At 40.2% G+C, this 21,963-nt stretch overlaps 6 protein-coding genes across 6 annotated transcripts; 2 read left to right on the top strand and 4 right to left on the bottom strand.

The window, feature by feature from the left end:
• Positions 1 to 95: 95 nt before the first annotated feature.
• PAAG_07629 (endosomal cargo receptor (Erp5)) lies at positions 96 to 938 on the bottom strand (the record flags this gene model as incomplete). The annotated part of the gene is made up of 3 exons (XM_002790284.2): positions 96 to 245; positions 317 to 690; positions 785 to 938. 3 exons carry the CDS (start codon positions 936 to 938, stop codon positions 96 to 98), a joined length of 678 nt encoding a protein of 225 aa, XP_002790330.1.
• A 362-nt stretch (positions 939 to 1,300) lies between these two features.
• Positions 1,301 to 3,273, top strand: PAAG_07628 (SWR1-complex protein; the record flags this gene model as incomplete). The annotated part of the gene is made up of 3 exons (XM_015846280.1): positions 1,301 to 1,397; positions 1,463 to 1,580; positions 1,656 to 3,273. The coding sequence occupies 3 exons, from the start codon at positions 1,301 to 1,303 to the stop codon at positions 3,271 to 3,273; spliced, it is 1,833 nt and encodes a 610-aa protein (XP_015700763.1).
• A 751-nt stretch (positions 3,274 to 4,024) lies between these two features.
• PAAG_12438 (hypothetical protein) lies at positions 4,025 to 6,472 on the bottom strand (the record flags this gene model as incomplete). The annotated part of the gene is made up of 1 exon (XM_002790282.2): positions 4,025 to 6,472. One exon carries the CDS (start codon positions 6,470 to 6,472, stop codon positions 4,025 to 4,027), a length of 2,448 nt encoding a protein of 815 aa, XP_002790328.2.
• A 413-nt stretch (positions 6,473 to 6,885) lies between these two features.
• Positions 6,886 to 7,241, bottom strand: PAAG_12437 (hypothetical protein; the record flags this gene model as incomplete). The annotated part of the gene is made up of 2 exons (XM_015847925.1): positions 6,886 to 6,930; positions 6,972 to 7,241. The coding sequence occupies 2 exons, from the start codon at positions 7,239 to 7,241 to the stop codon at positions 6,886 to 6,888; spliced, it is 315 nt and encodes a 104-aa protein (XP_015702464.1).
• A 647-nt stretch (positions 7,242 to 7,888) lies between these two features.
• On the top strand, positions 7,889 to 11,017 carry PAAG_07626 (Cobalamin-independent synthase; the record flags this gene model as incomplete). Its single annotated transcript, XM_015846279.1, has 5 exons — positions 7,889 to 7,899; positions 7,957 to 8,176; positions 8,251 to 8,370; positions 8,436 to 10,396; positions 10,894 to 11,017. The coding sequence occupies 5 exons, from the start codon at positions 7,889 to 7,891 to the stop codon at positions 11,015 to 11,017; spliced, it is 2,436 nt and encodes an 811-aa protein (XP_015700762.1).
• An 8,320-nt stretch (positions 11,018 to 19,337) lies between these two features.
• PAAG_07625 (3-oxo-5-alpha-steroid 4-dehydrogenase family protein) lies at positions 19,338 to 20,623 on the bottom strand (the record flags this gene model as incomplete). Its single annotated transcript, XM_015846278.1, has 2 exons — positions 19,338 to 20,315; positions 20,471 to 20,623. The coding sequence occupies 2 exons, from the start codon at positions 20,621 to 20,623 to the stop codon at positions 19,338 to 19,340; spliced, it is 1,131 nt and encodes a 376-aa protein (XP_015700761.1).
• Between the last annotated feature and the right edge of the window lie 1,340 nt (positions 20,624 to 21,963).

The following is a 21,963-nucleotide window of genomic DNA, read 5'->3' as shown; positions in this document are numbered from 1 at the left end:
TCACACGCCTAAATACGGAGCCACTTTCCCACCCACATCTCCGAAACGCCAGCAAGAAAGAGGGCATCGTAAAAAGTAACAAGGTGTAGCATCGATCATGTAAGTTTTTGTTTAATGAAAAAGGATCGGAGGTGGGAGAGTTGCCATGCGCAAGTCAGTGAAAGAAGGGCGAGTTGGATTAGAGTCCAGCGGACCACTCTGGCGTTGGTGGCTTCAGATTGGTCGCGGAACAATGCTTCCCGTTCCTATGATGAGAGTGAGATCAGTATAGTGAAATTTAGTAGCCCGTAGAGGGATATAACATAATATCACATACCCGTTGGAAAACCTGCTCTCGGCGGATATCTTGAAGTCTGCTATTGAGATTTTTGACTCTCTGAGCCATATCTTCCATTTTAGATTTATCTTCACTCTCGATTTTGCTGGTTTCTCCAATGGCCATGTCGACGGTCAATTTAACCGCAGGCGAACCCGCAAGCCATCCTCCAGAACCGGTGTCTGGGGTGAAACAGAGCTTGTGCTGGCCGGCATCTGCGGCGGAGAAGGTGAAACGTCCAGCATTCCCTCCACGCTGGAAGACGACGCGGTGATCATTATCAAATGTCTCATCTACCGTAATAGTAATGCCAACAGCAGGATCCGTAGTGTAAAGGTTGGTTTCCGGCTGTAAGACTTCAGCCTTGTAATGACCTGGCGCCAGACAGAGTCAGTACAAAAAATCCACTCAAATTCATTAGAGAGATTGGCGAAGTGCAATATATCACGGATTCAAAGAAATGCTAACCAACAACTAGAGTACCATGAGGCAGTTCCTCAAAGAAGCATTTTTGATGCTTTGGTTGGATGTAGAAATAGAGGGAGTGTACAGGAGTCAAGAGGGTGAGGATCGCAATTGTTGCGAAAAAGGACGACAGCCAGGGCTGAGAACGCGACGTCATGATGGAGATTCAAGCCAGGGAACGGCTGGAATTGCAGAGCTCCCTGAAATTTTGAGCCTGTGTTGATCCGTTGATCCTGAAATAATTTAATATACGGGGGTTTAAGTTGCAGCCGGAGCGTTGAAGTGTCCACTTCGAAGGTCACATAGATGCAAACAGTGCAAACATCCGCATTTTGGAACCTGGCTCCCCCAGATTTCCGTCACAAAGAACGACTTGCACTGGTCAAACTTATCAATAAATCCACATTTTCATCTTAAACCCATTTCCTTTTCTACAAGGGATATCTATATCTAGAGGCCTTGTCTATTTCCTTACTCTATATTGTTTCTGGGCGCGACATCGTGCTCCGCATCGGCAGCATGGCCGTCGCAGATGTCCGTGATATGCTCGATCTGCCCGTCGATGGCGGGCATCCTAGACCTCACAAGAAACAAAAAGTCGTTGAAAAAAGACCTGGTAAGCGGAACTTTGGACTTTTTATTTTGATTCTTCTGTGAGGTAACAAAGATACACTTTGATAGAGGGTATTACTCGCGAGCTCTTTGCTCTTCTTGGCGAGCGTGCTCCGCCAATCGCTCTAAACGAGAATAAATACAAGGGACGGCGGAAATGGGTGAGCAAACTGAAAGTGCGGCCATGGTAAGGCTTTAAGGCTTATTATATCGGGATATGGTCTTTGGAAATACTCGTGCTGATGCGGTTCACCCATTGTAGGGAGATGGCACCGTTTGAAAACGACGCCCGTTCCGATGGCCTTGTTCTCCGACACTGGCAGCGAAAACGTGTTCCCGGTAACGAAGCACCCTCCCGCGAAAATGCAGTGACCGATTGGGAGGATAAAATGCAGACCGAAACCGCAGAACAGAGAGCTGAGGAACCCTATCCATTCGCGAAATATAACGTCAAAGTCCAGGTTCCAAAGCGGTATACAGATGAACAATACAATCGGTACCTAAAAAGCCATAACTGGAGTCGTGAAGAGACGGACTATCTTATGGAAATCGTCGAGGAATATGATTTACGATGGGTCGTAATCGTGGATAGATACGAATATCCCCCAAACCCACGAGGAGCCGAGGGCGACCTAACCGCGCTTGTCTCAACGACAAAACGTCGAACGATGGAAGAGATGAAGTCTCGCTATTATACCGTTGCCGCAAACATGCTGGCACTTGAGAACCCACCGTCTGAGATGTCTGAAACAGAGTTCGACCTTCACGAGAAGATGATGAAATATGACCCTGAACAAGAGAGAGCTCGCAAAGATTTGGCGATTTTACAATTGAACCGATCAAAGGACGAAGTTAATGAAGAAACTCTTCTCCTGGAGGAACTCAAACGCATCGTGGCCAACGAAAAGACTTTTATCGAAGAACGAAGAGAACTCTACGCCAGACTGGAAGCCCCGATCAGCACCAGTAATGCCACGATGTACCAATCAAGTCAAGGCTTATCGCAACTCCTCCAATCTCTTCTGCATGCCGATAAAAACAAGAAAAGACGCTCAATTATGGGGCCAGAAACCGGCACGTCCAGCCCTGCCAGCAGCCAACCAGGTGCTCAAAACCCCCCTCAGAGCGCTCGCGAAAGTAGGCCCCAGACTCCTGCTGCCACGGCACCGGTACCCGCAACGACCAAGAAAGCTGCCGCCAGCGCTGCAGCCCAACAACCAGCCGTCAAAACCCTAACTCCCGCCGAAGAAGCCAAGTATGGTGTCACCCGCCATGACCGTCTTGCCTCGGGCGTCCAGTTCCGCAATGACAGGGCGCAAAAGCTCACACAGGCAAAATCCAACATCCAATCACAGAAACTTGCTGCTGCGCTTACTGAACTTTCCATCCCACCCCGCCTCGTCATGCCGACGGAGAAAGTGTGCAAGGAATTTGAAAAACTGATACACTCGGTCAATTTGCTGCTTGACGTGCGCAAGTTTGCGGAGAAAGTTGAGGGAGAAATTCGTGTTCTGGAGGCTGCTAAGCAAGATCGGGGAAGGAAGGAGAGGGAGAAGTTGGAACAGGAGGCTAGGAGAGCTGAAGGAGGGAATGCTGGTGCAGGACAAGCGGATGAGAATCAGCAGGAGAATAAAGGAAAAGAGGGTGTGGGAGAGGACAAGGGAGATGCTACTCCTGTAGCTGCGGCTCCTGTCGACGTAGAAGCGCCAGCGGTGAGAGGGCAGAGTGAAGCCGGTGCTCTTAACAATGAAACTCACGAAGGGGCGAAAGAGGCCGGCGCGGAGGGTGTAGGAGCCGCTGGCTCGACCAGGTCTCACAAACGGAGCGCCAGTGTTTTAAGCGCGGTTAGTGATAAGAGTTCGAAGAGGCAGAGAAAGTAGATGGTGAGAAGCATGTTTTAGTTTTCCTGATTATGGGAGTTTGGGGTGGATTTTTTTTAGGTTTTTGCAGTCTTTTGTACCCTTGCTATTAACTTTGTAATAGTTAAGTACACCTACCTGATTCTTCGCTACAGGGGACAGATGGGGTGGATGGATGCACACCGGAGTTAGGAATAATTTAGTAAATAATTTCTGTTTGAAAACGGTAACCCGCTCAACCTGGTTGCTCCATACATCCCAAGGTTTCTTTGAAATTGTACCAGTTGGGCCTTCACTTCCTGTGTCCTAGGTCTCAAATGTATATCTGCTGGAGTATATCCCCATATCCTACTTCATTTAACTACCAGTGACGACACGATATTTTTTGGAAACAGACGGAAGTTGAATTGGAACATACCTAATGAGCAAAATGTTATCAAGAAGACCTATCGCTTTATCTGAACATATATCTATGGATAATCTACTTCGTACCAACCAGCAAGTTGCCGGGGACAGGGGTAAAAATAACGCCAACCTCCTCCGATCCGTCACATTTACATATTTGGTAAAAAAAAAAAAAAAAAAAAAAAAAAAAAAAAAAAAAAAAAGAAGGATATAATAAAAGACGGGGGATGTTCAAACTCTCGATACAAAGCAACTTCAAAAAGGCCCGCAAAACCTTCCATGCCGATTTCAAAAACCACAGGAACCTTTCCACAATGATCTGTGATGAATCCCGATCTTCCGTAGCCAGACCTAGACAATCCGTCCCCTACTGCCCCCAGGCCCGCTCTACTAGCTTAAGCAATCTATCCCTCGACGCTACCTCGTTAACAAGTTGTTCCTCCTTAAATTCCATAGTTGAGTTACGTAAATCCATGCTGGTCGATATTTTGTCGGATTTTTGCTTGTCGATCGGACCTTCAGGAGTACCCTTTGATACATCTACGCTATGACACACGTTCTTCGAAGAGCAAGACATGAACAGGTCCTCATCAGAGAATGTTCCAATGCAGTCATCGTACAAGCGCGACCAACCGTCCGCAGAACCTGGCTCCATCGAACTGTCCAGCCCAATCAAGTTGAAAGCAGAGAGATCCGGCTTATCTTCGGGATGAAATGTCCCTAATAGAGGAGTCGGGGGAGGTTTGACCTTTTTCTTCGGAGCAACGACCGGTGTCTGAGCTTTCATACGTTGCTTATGTCGGTTAACTTCCAGCCTGATATCTCCAATTTGCTCAAAAATAGGGTAACCAGTTGGTCCCCCAGGGATAATTTCAAGATCCGGATCCCTCAGGTCGTTGCTTCTCGAGGCATCCCTCCTATAGCCAGCGCGGTATCGCCTACGATCAATGGTATCGGAGCGATGCAGCGTGATCCAGTTAAACAGCCCCGAACTCTTTCTAGCAGAAACACGTATAACAGTTTTGTCATTTCCAGCTTGTGGCATGGGGCTGCTCTTTTTGTCGCTATTCGGCTCGGACGGCTGCTGAGTTGCGAAATCCCGGGCAACCACATTATCAGAGTGTCCAGCAGACTGGCTTTTTGCGTTCTTATTGTGGCTTGGGAATCTAGCCCACGATGAGAAGAACTTTTTGTGGCTATTAACAAAATCGTTGCCGTTCTTCTGCAGTCCTGTTAGCCTCACTTGAGACCCCATGCCCTCACAGCCAAGCTCCCACTCATACCCCTGGTTATTGCTTGCATCGCTCTGCTGACAGACGGCAGTTGAGTCACTGTGTAGTCTTCTAGAGTCTTCTAAAATATATTTCGGACTTAATAATCCTTCTCCAGGTAAGTTCGATGGTTCAACGCTTTCAACACCAGCGGCGTATTCTTCAATAGCTCTGCGTTTTTTGCCCTGTTGTACTGATTTTGATGTATATTCATCTGCTTCCTCGACAAAACGATAGCCGTAACCCCGGCGTTTGCCATCGGACAGCCACCCGTCGCTGAAACTCCTTCTTGTATCTTTTAAGTCACACTTACTGTTCCGAATTATAGGGTCACTGGCACAACTGGAACATCGGTCATTCTCACTGAAATCTTCGATGAACCTGCTTTGAGTATGAGATATCATTTGCTGCCCGGCTGGTAAGTTTTTAACAGGGGCGCTTAGGTTGCTGAGAGATTTCGTCCGTTCGCTATTGAGTAGATAGAATGACTCACTGCTGGTGGATACTATTGTATTGGAGCCAGTGACGATATGTTTTCCTTTGAACTGGGATACCTGTGGTTCAAATCCCGGCGTTGGGCTATCAGTTCGGCTTTTTCTAAAGTCCGGGAGAATCCTCTGGTAGTTTAGCCTTTGGGAGGTCGGAGCTAATGGTTGTCGATCAATTCTGGGAGCCCAATTAGATTCCCATGAAAACCTATACAGAGGCGACTCTAGACGCGGAGCACGTGGTCGACCATCGGCATCTTGACCACGTGGAAGATTTCCTATGTCTTCTATGCAATTTGACGAACTAGATATGGATACAGGTGCAAAGCCTGGGGATTTGAGAGAGCAGGGGCTTGTATGGAAACGGTCATTGAGCCCATCAAATCCTTGGCCTGTTGATTCATCCCACATTCCAGGTGCTGTTCCATCAAAGCCAGTTGGAAACAAATCACGGCTCATCCCCAAGGACCCGTTTGGGCTTCCGGAATTAGATAGCACCATTCTGGTATTATTAAGAACACCGGATATGCCGCTGCTGATACATTCCGTGATTTGCGGGGTTCCAATACAACGTGCATCACTATCATACTCCGCATCGCCGGTAGTCATAAAATCAACATTGATGATGGAATTCGTATGGAGGTCTGCATCCTGGGAGGCTGACCCATGTTGACTAGCGCCATACTCCTTGAATTTCCTGGAGGACTTTCTAGACACATGTGACTCCCTAGAGAGCCTCCTTCGAATTTTATGAGAAAGCTGAGCTAAACTGAGCCGACTGGCCTTGGAATTGAGATTTTTCGTTCGATTGACAGTCGTACGTGGAAACTGTTGAACATCTGGGGTAGTTTGAGCGGTCTGAGTGTTTGTGCGGGACGTCGAAGAGCGAAAAATTGCCTCAAAAGCGAGTCTTTCCTCACTTAGATTGTTTTCGACGGCAGAAGTGAATCTGGGTGGAAGTTCAGGGGGGGATAAACTGTCTGGGATCGGGGAATCCCCAGCCTTTGGGTTTGAAAACTTTGATCGCTGGCTTCGGGGGCATGGACTGAAAACCATTTTGAATAGCTTACGGCTGATTGCTTGCAGCAACTCTTCTGTTGGTGAGTCTAAGCTATAAACTTTTAGCTCGAATAAGGGGAAGCTGGGTCACAGTGTGACTGCCAAATTCACAGAAGATGGGGTATAAAGCGTGGGGCGTTCCTCTCAGCCAGTTTTTTCTCGCTGTTGGTCATCTATCCTTCTACAGCCAGTTTTGAGCGAAGCAGAGAAAAGTCTGCAATAGAACAGAGCAATAGATGCAGTAGATATAAAAACGACATCTTCTCTTGTTTACACGCCGGAAACTGGAGGAGGAAGGAGTTGACGAAGTCATGTATATATATACATATATACATATATGTAGATGGCGGTTTCCATTTTCCACGTCCAAAACAGAAATATCCTATTGGACTGTGTAGCGGTAAGATGTATCAAGAGGAATATCCGCCGCGGAGGATCATGCGCCGTGGCACTTTCTATGTCACGGATATACATACATACATACATACATACATACATACATCACTATATGGGTACATAGATGGAACAGTCGGAGAAGTGCCATCCCCCCTTTCTTCCGCGCGCTTGTGGAGGATGTGAGCATGTTCATATACTGCATCCCCTTGATCCCTCTTTTAGCCCCGCTGTCGTTGTTCACATACAAACATCGAGACTGGAGTAGGATAGGGATTCCCGTCCACTCAGCAGCACTGAAGCCACTCGCCGGCCTATCAGAAGTTGCGTGGGTGACCACCAGCGAATCTGGGCTTTCGATGATTTTTGGCATCGGTTTTATATATATATATATATATATATATATATATATATACATTGTTTTATAAGAATTTCAAATGGCTTGAGCTTTGGTGTTACTGTCAACTGCCAAAGATCTTCTAAACCCAAAGGTTTTCAATGGGGACGCAAGTCCTGCTGATATGAAGGGACTTGGGACAGCTGAAGTGTCTTCGCAACTTTCTCTTGCTGCTGATGAGATGTTTTTGTGTTATCGTTTGCAGCAACTGAGTATAACATTGTTTTCCACAAAAGTTGATATTCATATCACATGACCGGGATACGCTCCAAACTCGGGGTCACATGTATTTCTGCAGTAGCGTGACCAGAGGTACACTCCAGCCAATCATAGCGCAGCAATGAACCCCCCCCCTCCACCGCTTATTTTCTTTTTCTTTCTCCTGCTCTTTTCTCCCCCCCTCCATCCTCACCCTCATCCTCTTAACACTCTCGATCCTCTTTAACTCTCTCCATCCTCTACTCTTCCACCTTCTCTTAATCTACTCTCTTATCGATTAATGGGAGTTATCCTAGTGTGTGTCAGGGCTTGCAGATACCAATTCGCTGTGCTTTACAACCCCCCCGTCTGAATACTCAATATTTGAGTATCAATTGCCGGTGTCTGAATAGATAACTGCAAAAATGGTTCAATCGTAAGTGCACTCACTCTACATGCTTCAATTGAGTCACCATGCTAACCAGCGATAAAGATCTGTCCTCGGTTTCCCCCGTATGGGCCGTCTTCGAGACCTGAAAAAGGCCACCGAAGCTTACTGGGGAGGAAAACTCTCTCGCGATGAGTTGCTCATAGAGGGAAAGAGACTGCGGCTGGAGCATTGGCAGATCCAAAAGAGAGCTGGTGTTGATCTCATCCCCAGCAATGACTTTGCTCTCTACGACCAAGTCCTTGACCACATTCAACTCTTTGGTGTATGTTTGATTATTCCCGTCGTTCCGTGACCTGCAGTTTCCTTCTCCAGGTTGCTCTAACAAATATCTCGCAGGCAATCCCCGAGAGATATTCCAAGTATGGCCTCCACCCTGTTGATGAATATTTCGCCATGGGGCGAGGTCTGCAGAGACCCGCCAAGGATGGTGAGCCTGCTGTGGACGTTCCCAGTTTGGTAAGACTCTTCCACACCCAGACAACGCATACATAGAATTTCCCCGCATCCTAACATATTTTCAGGAAATGGTGAAATGGTTCGACTCGAACTACCATTACGTTAAGCCTACGCTGCAGGACTCTCAGACCTTCTCTTTGTCAAGCAATCCTAAGCCCGTTGTTGAGTTCATGGAGGCGAAGGAGGCTGGCATTACCACCCGTCCAGTCCTTCTCGGCCCAGTTTCTTTCCTTGCCCTCGCCAAAGCCGATCGTGGCCAGACCGTTGACCCTATTTCCCTCATTGGCAAACTCGTTCCCTTGTATGTTGAGCTTTTAGCCCGACTCAAGGCTGCCGGAGCTGAGGATGTTCAGGTAGATGAACCCGTCTTGGTTTTCGATTTGTCTGAGAAGACGAAGGCTGCGTTCAAACCCACATACGAAAAGCTGGGCGCCCTTGGTGACAAGGCACCCCGCCTGGTCTTAGCCACGTATTTTGGTGACATTGTCCACAACATTGATGTCCTTCCTTCCCTTCAAAATCTTCATGGTATCCATGTCGACTTGGTCCGCAACCCAGAGCAGCTCGACACCGTGATCAATGCTCTTGGACCCAAGCAAATTCTATCTGCTGGTGTTGTTGATGGCCGCAACATCTGGAAGACCAACTTCAAGCGAGCCATCGAGATCGTTGAGACCGCTGTCCAGAAACTTGGCAAGGAAAGAGTTATTGTTGCCACTTCTAGCTCGCTTCTTCATACTCCTCACACCCTCGAGAGCGAGAAGACCCTGGACCCGGAGGTGCGAGATTGGTTCAGCTTCGCTGTTGAGAAGGCCAGCGAAGTAACTGTCATCGCAAAGGCTGTCACTGAAGGACCTGCCTCTGTGCGGGAAGAAATTGAGGCTAACTCCAAGTCGGTCCAAGCCCGTGCATCATCCAAGCGGACTAATGATCCCAAGGTCAAGGAGAGACAAGATGCTGTCACTGACGAATTGCACAAACGCAACTCCCCCTTCCCAGTCAGAATCAGCCAGCAGCAGAAGAAGCTCAACCTTCCTTTATTCCCAACCACCACCATCGGGTCCTTCCCCCAAACCAAACACATCCGTCTCCAACGGAACAAGTTCACCAAAAATGAGATTACAGCCGAGGAATACGAGAAATTCATCGAGAAAGAAATCCAAGATGTTGTCAAAATCCAAGAGGAACTGGATTTGGATGTATTTGTCCACGGAGAGCCGGAACGCAATGATATGGTTCAGTACTTTGGCGAGAGATTGACTGGATATGTCTTTACTACCCACGCTTGGGTTCAGAGTTATGGATCCCGCTGTGTACGCCCTCCGATTATTGTCGGAGATATTTCCCGTCCTGCCCCTATGACCGTCAAAGAGTCGAAATATGCCGTCTCCATCTCCAAGAAGCCAATGAAGGGTATGCTTACTGGACCAATCACCTGTCTGCGGTGGTCTTTCCCTCGTGACGATGTTAACCAGTCCGTGCAAGCTCAGCAGCTGGCTCTTGCTCTTCGCGATGAGGTTGTTGACTTGGAAGCTGCTGGGATCGATGTCATCCAAGTTGATGAGCCGGCTCTCCGTGAAGGTCTTCCCCTCCGCTCTGGAAAGGAACGTGAGGCTTACCTCGACTGGGCCGTTAAGGCTTTTCGACTTGCCACTTCCGGCGTCCAGGATAGCACCCAAATTCATTCCCACTTCTGCTATTCCGAGTTCCAGGACTTCTTCCACGCAATCGCAGCCCTCGATGCTGATGTTCTCAGTATCGAGAACAGCAAGAGTGACGCCAAGCTTCTCAAGGTCTTCGTCGACGAAGCCTACCCGCGACACATCGGTCCCGGTGTATATGATATCCATTCTCCTCGTGTCCCAAGTGAGCAAGAGATCAGAGACCGCATCGAAGAGATGCTTCAATACCTTCGACCAGATCAACTCTGGATCGATCCCGACTGCGGTCTCAAGACGCGGCAATGGCCTGAGACCAAGGCAGCTCTCACCAACATGGTAAATGCTGCTAAGTTCTTCCGCCAAAGGTATGCTAAATAAATTAGCATTAATTAAAACACCCAGGGATTTTTGTGTGCTTTGTTATGTCGCAATTACGCTCAACACGTAGTGACTAGGATATATGGATAACGGAGCTTATTAATGATTACAAGATATAGAGACGATTTATTTAAATAGGGATTGATTTAACATGCATGCATTCAAAAAACCGGTGTTTCAGGGGAGCTGGGGTTGAATAATAAAATATTTTGTGGAAAGAAATATGGTATGGCATGATAAGGAGAGATAGAAAGGTGTACAGTTCTTTAAAAAAAAAAAAAAAAATACCTATGATCTCAACATCAGCTTTTTTTTTTTTTTTTTTTTTTTTTTTTTTTTTTAAGGTTATATTCAATTAAATTTTAAAGATAAAAAAATTTATTTTCTTCATTAAATTTGTAACATAGCTCATCATTAAATGAGCCATATTACAAAATGAGTTAAATTTTCCACCATCAAATTCCTTCAACATTCAACATTAAAGATGGGATATCATGGTCAACAATGAAGCAATTAAGCTTGCAATTAAAGATCTTGAATTGCAAGAGATTTCAAATTATAGCACAACTATGAAGAAATACTCAATTAATCAAGGAACTCTGCATTGATAGCATAATGGTCTTCAAATCAATCATAATAAAGCAGCCTTCTGATATAAGAAAAAGCTCTTCAATATACAGAAAGAAAAGCTTTTAGACTATATAAACACACTCTCTGACTTTGGCTTTGCCTTTACACCTTAGATTCTGTGAAATATTGTATATGAAATGATGAGAAATGAAGTAAAAATCAACTAAGTGAATTAATTTTGCAAGCAGTATAATGACAAGATCAAATGCATTTATCTCAAAGCAATTGATCAAAATAGACAGGTAGCAGATAATTACAACTGCTTTAAACACTTCTATACATTTATAATTTGATGATTTTTTAATTTATTACAAGTGCAGATGTTGAATTTGATTAACTTATTGAGTAGTTGAAGCAGAAAATTAATCAATAAAATATTGAATCACAAAACATCTACAACTTTGATGAAAAAGAATTTCTTCTAGACATTTATTATGTCTTAAAGTAAATAGTTTCTATAGAGACTCTATGAGTTAGAAAAAATGCCATCACTTAGAATGATAGCTGAAAATTCATCTCTTTTCTCTATTCAATATCTGTTGAAAAAATCTCACTTCTTCTTGCTTTTATTTATTAGAGTGAATCAAAAGATCTTCAAATTACATGACTGAATGATTATGATGAAAGTAAAGAGATCTACTTTACAGCTTCAACAAATGATTGAAGTAATGATGAATATGAATTATAGTAATTAAAATAGATCTTTAATTCTTATACAAAAATATAGATTGATTATGAAAAATATTTACTTCTACTAAATGAGCATTTATCTCATATAAATATGAAATTTATTGAATTCACTAATAGTGAAAAGATTTTACTTGTAGTTCTCTCATCATATTCAACTTATCACTTATAGTCTCTTGATGTTGAAGTTTTTGACCCACTGAGCAAGGTATATTTCAAAAAGCTGAAAGTACTACTATGCTATGGAATGAGCTATATTTGAATGACAAAGCAGGATTTCTAAAAGCTATTCAATGCAGCTTGGAAGAAGACTTTGACAAGTAAAAATATACAAGTTAACTTTGAAAAGACTAGAATTTATCCTTTGAATCCTCAATGTCAACTAAGTTGATTTCAAATTAATTAAGAGAATGAAGATTCAGCTTTATCTGTTTTATTCTCAATTTCTAACACTGTTTCACAACTTCAGTGAGAGATTAATAAAATGTGATTTCAGTACAATTAAAATTCACAGAGTTTAGAAAAAATTATTTAAGTTAATGAGCAGTTTGCCCTTCATAATGAGCTGCTGGCATATGAGAATCAATCTTTAAGAGTGTGAGAACACTAAAGTAGATAAACTAAGTATCAAAAAAAAATGTGAGAAGCTCTATAACTAAGGTCATAAGAGGATAGGTGTATAGGCGCTACAAGCGCTATGGAGAGAAGAGGATAGCAATAGATGAAATGTATATGTAGAATTGAATAGTAGCTAATCACTGAATCTCTCAAAGGAACTTTAGGAATTCAGAATGTTTATATATATAAGAGGCTGAACCCCTAGATTCGCTCTGGCTGGCTGACTCAGCCTAGCCATTGTCTGCACGTGCGCACGTGATCATGCTACGTGAGCTTGCTTAAGCTTGTGTTCTCATCTCATTCTTTTCTTCCCTTTCTCAAGCAATTTGTTCTTGTTATATAGGAGGACTAGTCTCTAGTTCTTAGAGCTTAATCCTCTACATTATGAATTGCTTCACCCCTTTCATTGATAGGCCACTGGGAGTCTTAATTCTGTATCATGAAGCTCAGCAAACATGCTGACATATGACAGGCTATTGAGAGCCTTAAATCCTGCATCACAAAGTTCAGTGATAGCACTGGTATATGAATAGACTGGTGACAGACTTGTACAATGAATACACAAATGAATCAACATGAAGCAATGAGCAGGGACACCCTCAGCAGCTTTGAACAACAATGAATGACCTTTCTCCAACAGCAGGAACAGGTCTAGTATGAGAACAGAGATTTAATAGCAGCTCAGCAAGCTGAAATAGCTAATTTACAACAAGCTTTGAACATCTCAACATCAACCCTCTCTCAATTGAACCCACAACCACTCATTGCAGTCAGAAGACCAAAGATCAAGCTACTGAACTATAAGAAGTATGATGATTCTAATCTGAAGCACTACTTTCAGTGAGAGTTAAAGCTTCAATCAAAACTTAAGATTAATGGAAAAGCTTTAAGTAATAATGAGAAATGTGCTTGATATATGTATTCAAGACTGAAAGAAATGGCAGCAGCTTAAGTTTATCTCTGAGTTGAGAATAATAAGAATAAGATCAACTTTACAGTAGAGAGCTTACTGAAGCAGACACATATGCTCTTTAATGATTCTGCATGACAGGAAAAGACTATGCAAAAGCTCAACAATCTATGACAGAGTAGAAAAGCTCTCTTTGACTTTCTGTCTGAATTTAATCAGCTATTGCTGGAAGCTGATGATCATGGATGAGATGATCACATTAAAAAGAGATATTTGAAATTTGCCCTAAGCATGGAGCTGAAGGAAGGCATGATAGATGTAAGAGAATCATCTCTTTATGAGAATTACTGCAAGGAGCTTAGATTAGTTGATTATCAACTCTCTGAGCTTAAGACTTTAAGATAGTGATCTAAATATTATAAGAACAGATCTTCTTCAGATCATACAATATCTAATTCACACTCTCCACTTTGTCATGCTGTTCTTGATTGATGAAACCAGTCTCAAGCTTCTGTTGATGATCTGATGGATCTCTCTCCTGATGCTGTGACTCCAAGTACCTGCCATATCAAATTGATAAATCAGACAGAGATTAATTGACAAAGAGAGCAAAGCCTGTGCCTGAGATGCAGAGCTGAAGGTCATATGATTAAGAGCTGCTCATTCAAACTTCTCAGATGCTCTACCACTCTCATGATAGCTAAGGTGATCCCCAAGCTGGTACTGAATGATGACAATGTGGATATGAGTGAGAATTCAGAAAAAGAGTAGCTTTAACTCAAAGGCACTGAAAGAAGTGAAATAAGAAGTTTATGAAGAAGTAATAGAGAAGATTTAAATTTAAGATGATATTTAAACCCTTTACTATTGATGCTCTAATAAATAATGTCTTTTTGACTAGAGCAATGATAGACAGTAAATATAATGTCTATGATCTTATTTCTCAATTCTACATTAACAAGCATAAGCTCCTGTGTATTGAAATTCTCTCTGTTAAAATGACTGGCTTTGAAGACTCCATGGAACTCTTCACAAGCATGATGACTAGCATTCAAATTGATATAGATGATCATATAACTAAATGAGCCTTTCTCTATGTGGTGAATGAGTTATATAGTCATGATATGTATCTAGGTGACCTCTGGCTGGCCCAGCAAAAGATGACCATGATTTCTCATCAAAAAATTGTGAGATTTGAAGAGAGTGGCATAGAGATAGAGTCTAGTTCAAATGCAAAAGCTGATGTAATTCTCATCTCTGCTATAAGCTTCTCTAGGCTTGTGAGCACTTGAGAGAAGTGAAACATCAAGATCTTCACTGTCAGTTTGACCAACATTCAAAAGACTCTAAAAATGAAATCAAAGATTGACCTCAGAGAAAAGCTGCCTGAACATTATCATGAGTTTTTGAATGTATTTGATAAGGAAGTCATCAATACTCTACCCTCACTTCATAACCCAGGTAGAGATCATGGGATTGAACTGATTAAAAAGACTAATAATAGCACAGAACAACCCTATTGAGGCTTACTATATAATATATCTTGAGAGAAACTACTGGCTTTGTGAAAGACTCTTACAGATTATTTAGATAAGAGTTTTATTAAAGTGAGCAACTCTCCCACAGTCACTCTTATACTATTTGCAAAGAAGTCTGAGAGTGGACTAAGATTCTGTGTGAACTATTGAGCTCTTAACAAAATTATCTGAAAGGATTGATATTCTCTATCATTAATCAGTGAGACTCTACAGTGAATTGAATAAGCTAAATGATTCACTAAGCTGGACATTATTGCAGCTTTTCACAAAATTCAAATCACAGAAGGTGATGAGTGAATGACAGCCTTTAGAACCAGATACAGGCTAATTGAGTGGCTGATTACACCTTTTGATTTGGCCAATGCTCTAAGCATATTTCAAAAATATATTAACTAGGTATTATATGAATATTTGAATGACTTCTACTCAGTCTATTTAGATGACATCTTGATATTTTCCTCAAGAAGCTTATGAGAGCATTGCAAGCATGTACAAAAGATGCTTATGTGTCTACAGGAAGCAGGTCTGCAGGCAGATATCAGAAAGAGTAAGTTTGAGATGAACAGCACAAAATATCTTGAATTCATCATTGAAGCAAGCAAGGGTATATGAATAGATTCAGAGAAGATTAAAGCTATTTTGGAATAAGCAACATCTACTACTCTTAAAAATATACAAAGATTTTTAAGCTTTGCCAATTTTTATAGACAATTCATTAGAGATTTCTCAAAGATCATGACTCAACTGACAATTTTTACACACAAGAATGTTCTTTTTTTGTAGATGAGCAAGACTGAAGAAGCTTTTAAGTATCTAAAATCAATATTTATCTCTGCTCTAATCCTGCTTCAATTTGACTCTGATTATAAGACTATATTGAAAACAGACTTTTCAGATTATGTCTCAGAAGAAGTGCTGTTACAATATGATAAGTAGAGTATTCTACACTTATATGCTTTCTTTTCTCACAAGCATTCACCTGCAGAATGCAACTATGAGATTCATGATAAGAAGTTATTAGCAATAATTGAGTATTTAAAGAAATGAGATGCTGAGCTACAAAGTGTAAAGGAATTTAAAATTCTCACAGATCATAAGAATCTAGAATACTTTATGACTACATGTAGACTAAATGAAAGACAGCTACATTGAATAGATATTCTCTATTGATTCAACTTCAGAATTGATTACTGATTAGAGAAGTTGAATGCTGAATCAGATGCTCTATCACAAAGAGAGCAGAACATGTCACAGAATGCTGATGATGAAAGAATCAAGCAGAGCTAAGGTCAACTACTTAAGTTTAATATACTGATATCTGAAATGGAATCAAGAATGGCTGCTGCCAGTGTAGAACCTGAGATGTCTCTTCAAGCTTAGTGAAATGAGACTCACAAAAATGACAAGATTCTGCAGCATCTGAAGCAGACTCTTTGTGAGAGAAGATTCAGATTTTCTTCTGAACTTAGTATTAAGATTTTTATCTCTAAGTACTTTTTAAATAAGAATGAGAAGCTTCTGTTTTGAGATTGTAAGTGAGTGTCAGACTTTGAACCTCTTCAAATCAGATTAGTGTACAAGACTCATGACTCATCTCTTACTGATTATTCTGGATGAGAGCAAACAGCAGAAGTTCTAAGACATGAGTTTTACTGATCAGACTATGCTGCTAATGTAAGAAGAATGATCAGAAACTGTTATCTTTGCAGATCAAATATCATATGAAGAGATTGATATCAGGGACTGCTTAAGCCTTTCCTCATTCCTGAACATATGTGATAGGAGCTTTTCATAAACTTTATTGTAAACTTATCAAGCTCTAAAGAATATACAAACATCATGATTATAACAGACAGACTGATCAAGAGAGTTATATTAAAAGCAGTTAAGAAAACTGATGCAGAGACAATGACTAGAGTGTTTCTTCACAACATCATCTCTCAACATAGCATTTCTAAGGCAGTAGTGTCAGATCAAGGGTCAGCTTTCACAAGCATATTTTGAACTCAGATATGTGAAAAATTAGACATTAAAAAATGACTCTTCATAGCTTATCACTCAGAGACTGACAGAGCTACAGAGTGAATGAATCAGATTCTAAAAATATACCTACACAAATATGTTAGCTTTCAACAGAATGACTGATGTGAATGACTCTCTCTGACAAAAGCTGATCATTAATAATAGAGATACTGTCTCAACAGACATGAGCTTATTCTTTTTAATACATCTTTTTCACATCTTCTCTATTAATATAGCTGATGTACTCTCTGTTGAAACACCACATAATTTCATTGAGTTTGCAGATAATTATATGAGAAAGGCCTGTGAAGTGTTGAAGTGAGCTCAAGTAAAAATGACAGATGCTCAGTAATCTTAACAGAACTACATGAATAGATGAAAAGACTCAGCTTCAAGCTTTCAATCTGAAGATAAGATCTGATTGAATTTAGAGAACATGAGAACTAATCATCTGTGCAAGAAGCTGAACATGAAATATAATCAATATACTGTGCTAGAAAAGATAGAATTTCATACTTATCAACTGAATGTTTCATCTGACATTCATAATGTCTTTAATGTAAAGCTTCTACATGTGATGATAACAGATCTTTTGCATAGTCAGAGGCAAACTGACTGGTAGTCACTCACTATAGAGACTTCAGAAGAACCTAAGTTTAAGATTGAGAAAATTTGAGATGAACAAATCTACCAGAGGAAAAAGCAATACCTTGTTAAATAAGTAGATTAGACTGAGTCTACATGAAATGACATGAGTCTCCTACAAGAAGTGAAGACTTTGAATACTTGAGAGGCCTCTCAGCAGGAAAATTAGATGTAAAGAGAGCTTTAAATAGTCATAAAGACCCACAACAAAGAGGGAGAAGGAGGGTATTATAAGGGGCTGAACCCCTAGATTCACTCTGGCTGGCTGACTCAGCCTAGTCATCATTTGCATGTGCGCACATGATCATGCTACATGTGTACATGTGATCATGCTATGTGAGCTTGCTTAAGCTTGTGTTCTTATCTCATTCTTTTCTTCTCTTTCTCAAGCAATTCGTTCTTGTTATATAGTAGAACTAATCTTTAGTTCTTAGAGCTTAATCCTCTACAATATATATGAATGAGTAGTAATAGATTTTATCTTTAATTTTTTATGAAATGAGGAATTAGCAATGCAATGATCTAAATCTTTATGAAGTGCTGATTCTATTCTTCAGGAAGTGCTGGTGTTAAAGAACTGATTTTTGAAAAGTGCTGATCTGTACTAATTCTGAATGCTGAATTTTAAGATGATGCTGATCCTCTAGTAGATGTTGATTCTAAAGTACTTTGATAAACAGTATGAAGATAAATGCTTTAGTAAGTGAGTATGAGAATCTAGAGGATCTGATTCTAAAGTGCTTTGATAAGCAGTATGGTAAGCAGTATGATGACAAGGAGCTAGTATAGAGAGCCTTGGCATCACAGAGAGCAACTCTAATGACTGAGAAACAATGCTGTAAATGAGGCAAGCCCCTAGACCTATTCAATAAAGATCTTTTTAGTCAAGCTCAGTTCTTCTCTTCAATCAAAGTTCTCCAGGCTCATGAACATCTTAATGAAATAGAGGTTGAGAAAGCTCAAAAAATTGCTCAAATGCAAGAAGCAAAGCTTCAATAGGAGCTTCAGAAGAATTAGACTACTAGAAATGCTAAGCAAAGATAAATTGAATAAAAAAAGGCCTGTAGAAAGGCCTATGAGCAGCAAGAGCTTGAAAAACTTGAATGCACTATACAAAAAAAGGAACAATGTATTGCTCATGATGAAAAAAAGACTCTACAATTGGCAGAGAAGGAAAAATGGACTGTTGAATGTGCTACTAAATGACAGCAGTCAGAGCTTCAAGTGTAGACTTCAAAGCACCAATAGAAGAACTCTCCTACTAAAGAACTTCATCACACAAAGACTATACAATCTTTCAAAACTGGAAATAAGAGGGCTACAAGCCTTGCTAACAAGGCTATACACCCCTCAGCTGAGGAACCTGCTGCTCACATTACTTTGAATTCTCTCCTATCTATCCTCTAAATCTCTCTCTGGCCACAATATTAGACCATTTACCTGTTTATTTTCTTAACCACACTAATTTCTATGCTTCAAAGAACTCAGTTATTTAATAGTTAATAGTTAATTTAATAATTAAGATCTGGTTGTTGAGATATTTAATAAATTTGTTGCATCAAGCAGTCATAGAAATCTGGCTCGTTTAGTGGTGAGCTACGTTACGTGTTGTACACCCTATTCCGCTCTCAAATTACATGACTGCTCAAGTTATTCAACTAGAGCCCAAAGGAATAGCTAATGGAAAGGAATATGTATACACAAAGCTAGTTGTGAATATCCCAGAAGCAATTTAATATATTCTACATAAAATGAAACACCATTCCATCATCACTTCTAGTCAAACAAGTCTTCGCTCCCGTTAGAATATTTAACATACAGCATCTGAAAATTAGAAGAAATAACCCCATATAAGAACATTTGGAATAGTAAATCTTATCACAACCACTTTACATACGGCACAAACGCGCCACACCTGCCTACACTCTCCTCCCCAAATCGCTCCACATACCACTTCCGCCCCCAGCTTGCACGCGCCGCTGTGGTTAACACAGAATTTACAAAAAGAGCGATTGCAGGAAGTGGGAAAGACAGACCCCACTTGTTTAGCAGGATGGTAGCTAGGGGAGCATAATACGGGGCGAGAGCTAGGCTGGGAGTGATGGCAGAAGTTGGAGCTGGGGAGGGCGTTATGGAGAATCCGATCAGGAGGAATCCAAACCATTCAATCCATTCCAAGGCGTAGTGTGGGAATAGTATTGTGCGGAACCAGCCGTTTGGAGGGGGGAGGATGTAGACTTTGTCGTATTTGTTTTTGGGGTTGTTAGATGATGAGAAAAAAGTTGATGGTGTGGTGGGGATTTTATCTTTAGAATTATCATCCCGTTTGTCGACTTCTTCCCTTCGTAGGCGGAAGAGGACTCCCTCTGCTCTTATGTTGCCGTACATGCCTATGAAAAATAGGCAGAGTCCGATGTAGGGTAAATATTCCACTGGGAAATATGACGTGGAGAACTTTGATGGATGATGAGATTGCGGCGCCGTGGAACCAAGCATGGGTGTTCCATAACCTAACAACCAGCCTGCTAGACAGCTTGAGTTGAGATAGTTGAATCCCAATGCTGAAAGGATTATGATCAGGTGGATTGGCGACATGCTTGGGGCGAGGAAGAGGGGTGTTATGACCGCCCGGTTTAGATAGTGGAGGACATAGAGACATGCGACTACTTTATGCCAGATGGGTAACTGGCCGTCTGGGAAACTGGAGGGGGTGGCGTAGAGGGTGTATAGGAGGTTGATGGCACCGACGCTTTCCATGCAGAGCCAGGCATAGCGGCCGGGAAAGTTAAGGCTGGAGGAAGGGAGGGAAGTTTTCCCTTGTGGGTGGAAGGGAACAGTCCATTGTATGAGGGTTACCTATGGAAAACGGTTAGCTTTCCCCCTCCCCCCTTTTTGGCCTTTTTTTTTCCCCATTCCTGATACGTGAGATTTGCCTGGGATGATTAATCTGTTGGACTGGAATTGGGGCTACTAACAAGAGGGAAGTACTGAAATATACTGAGCAGAATTACATAGACTGTTGGAGATACGGGCGGGAGGAACTGCTGAGCCGGTGGGAGGGAGCTAACCCATTCTACTAGGGAGTGCATGTCTTGGAATGCAGCATCTGAGAACAATTGCCTGGGATTAAATCTGTTGTTCGTGTTGGTGTTGGAATTGCTCATGGATATCACCAAACACTGGCACAGGAGGTTTCAAGTTTGGCTGCCGAATATCAAAGTCAAAACACCAAAGAGACCACATATTTCAATTATTGTAGAATCTTTCAACATGCAGAATTTACCAAAATCATCATTATTTTAATCCCTAGATTTGAATGACTTTATCTCTATATATTTGAATTTAACATGTTTGCTGATTATTGTCATTTTATTTAAAAAATAGTGAGTAATATATATAGTTTCACCTTTATATTATGAATAGAGATAGTTATAATTGATGATATTTTGATATATTCAAAATATATATATTATAAATTAATTTTTTATATGAAAATTTGATATGATATATAATTAAATGCGTTATGAGTTGATTAAATTTTTATATTATTTTAATAATATGCAGTTATATTATCAAAATAATTTATAAAATGCAATTAATTAATTATAATGAATATGCTACTAATTATAACTTTACTATTTTCTTTTAAAATAAAAAGATAAAATTATAAAAAAAAAGAAATAAAGAAAAAAATTAAAAATAAAATCTATAAAGATAAATAAAGAGTTTTATATAAATCAAAATAAAAAAATTAATTTAATTATAGACTATTTTGATTATAAAAAATTATTAATCAGATATTAGCTCATTATATTATAATTTCTTATCTAGAAACTTATTTAACTGATTATTTAATAGATCAGTCATAGCAGTAGTAATTGATAATTTTATACAAATTAAATATAACTATATTTTCAAAAATAGATATTAATTTATATTTTAAGTTATTATAATTTTTTTATTAAATTAAATACTTTCAGTGATGTTTATATATATAATAATATATTATTTAATTAATTTTTAATTTTAATTTATTTATTTTTTGAATAATATTATATAATTATTTATAATAAACTAATATTTGAATATTAATTTTTTATAATTAAAATTCTTTATTTAGATTATTTTTTAGATATATTTAAATTATTTTTTATTTATTTTTTTTTCTTTTAATAAATTTAATTTTTTATTTATAAAAAAATTATTAAAGTCATATTTAATAATATATTTAATTTATTATAAATTTATATATTTAATTTAAAAGTATTAAAAAGTTTTTATTTTTTATAAAAAATTATAATCTCAAAATTCTCTTTCTAAAAATATAAATTATAATTTAAACTTCTTAATCTTATATATTGTAACAGTGTAAAACAGACTCTGTTCAGATTACTTGACAATGTAAGATCACTGAGTTGAAAAGAGTAATTGCAACTGCTTAGTAAGAGCATAGCAACCACCTCACAATTACTTTATAAATAAATACTGTGTAAACACAGGAACT

Source organism: Paracoccidioides lutzii, assembly GCF_000150705.2.
Source record: "Paracoccidioides lutzii Pb01 unplaced genomic scaffold supercont2.26, whole genome shotgun sequence".
Taxonomy (NCBI): Eukaryota; Fungi; Ascomycota; class Eurotiomycetes; order Onygenales; family Ajellomycetaceae; genus Paracoccidioides; species Paracoccidioides lutzii.
The sequence above is the reverse complement of the archived record's forward strand: the minus strand, read 5'-3'. Positions and strand labels throughout refer to the sequence as shown.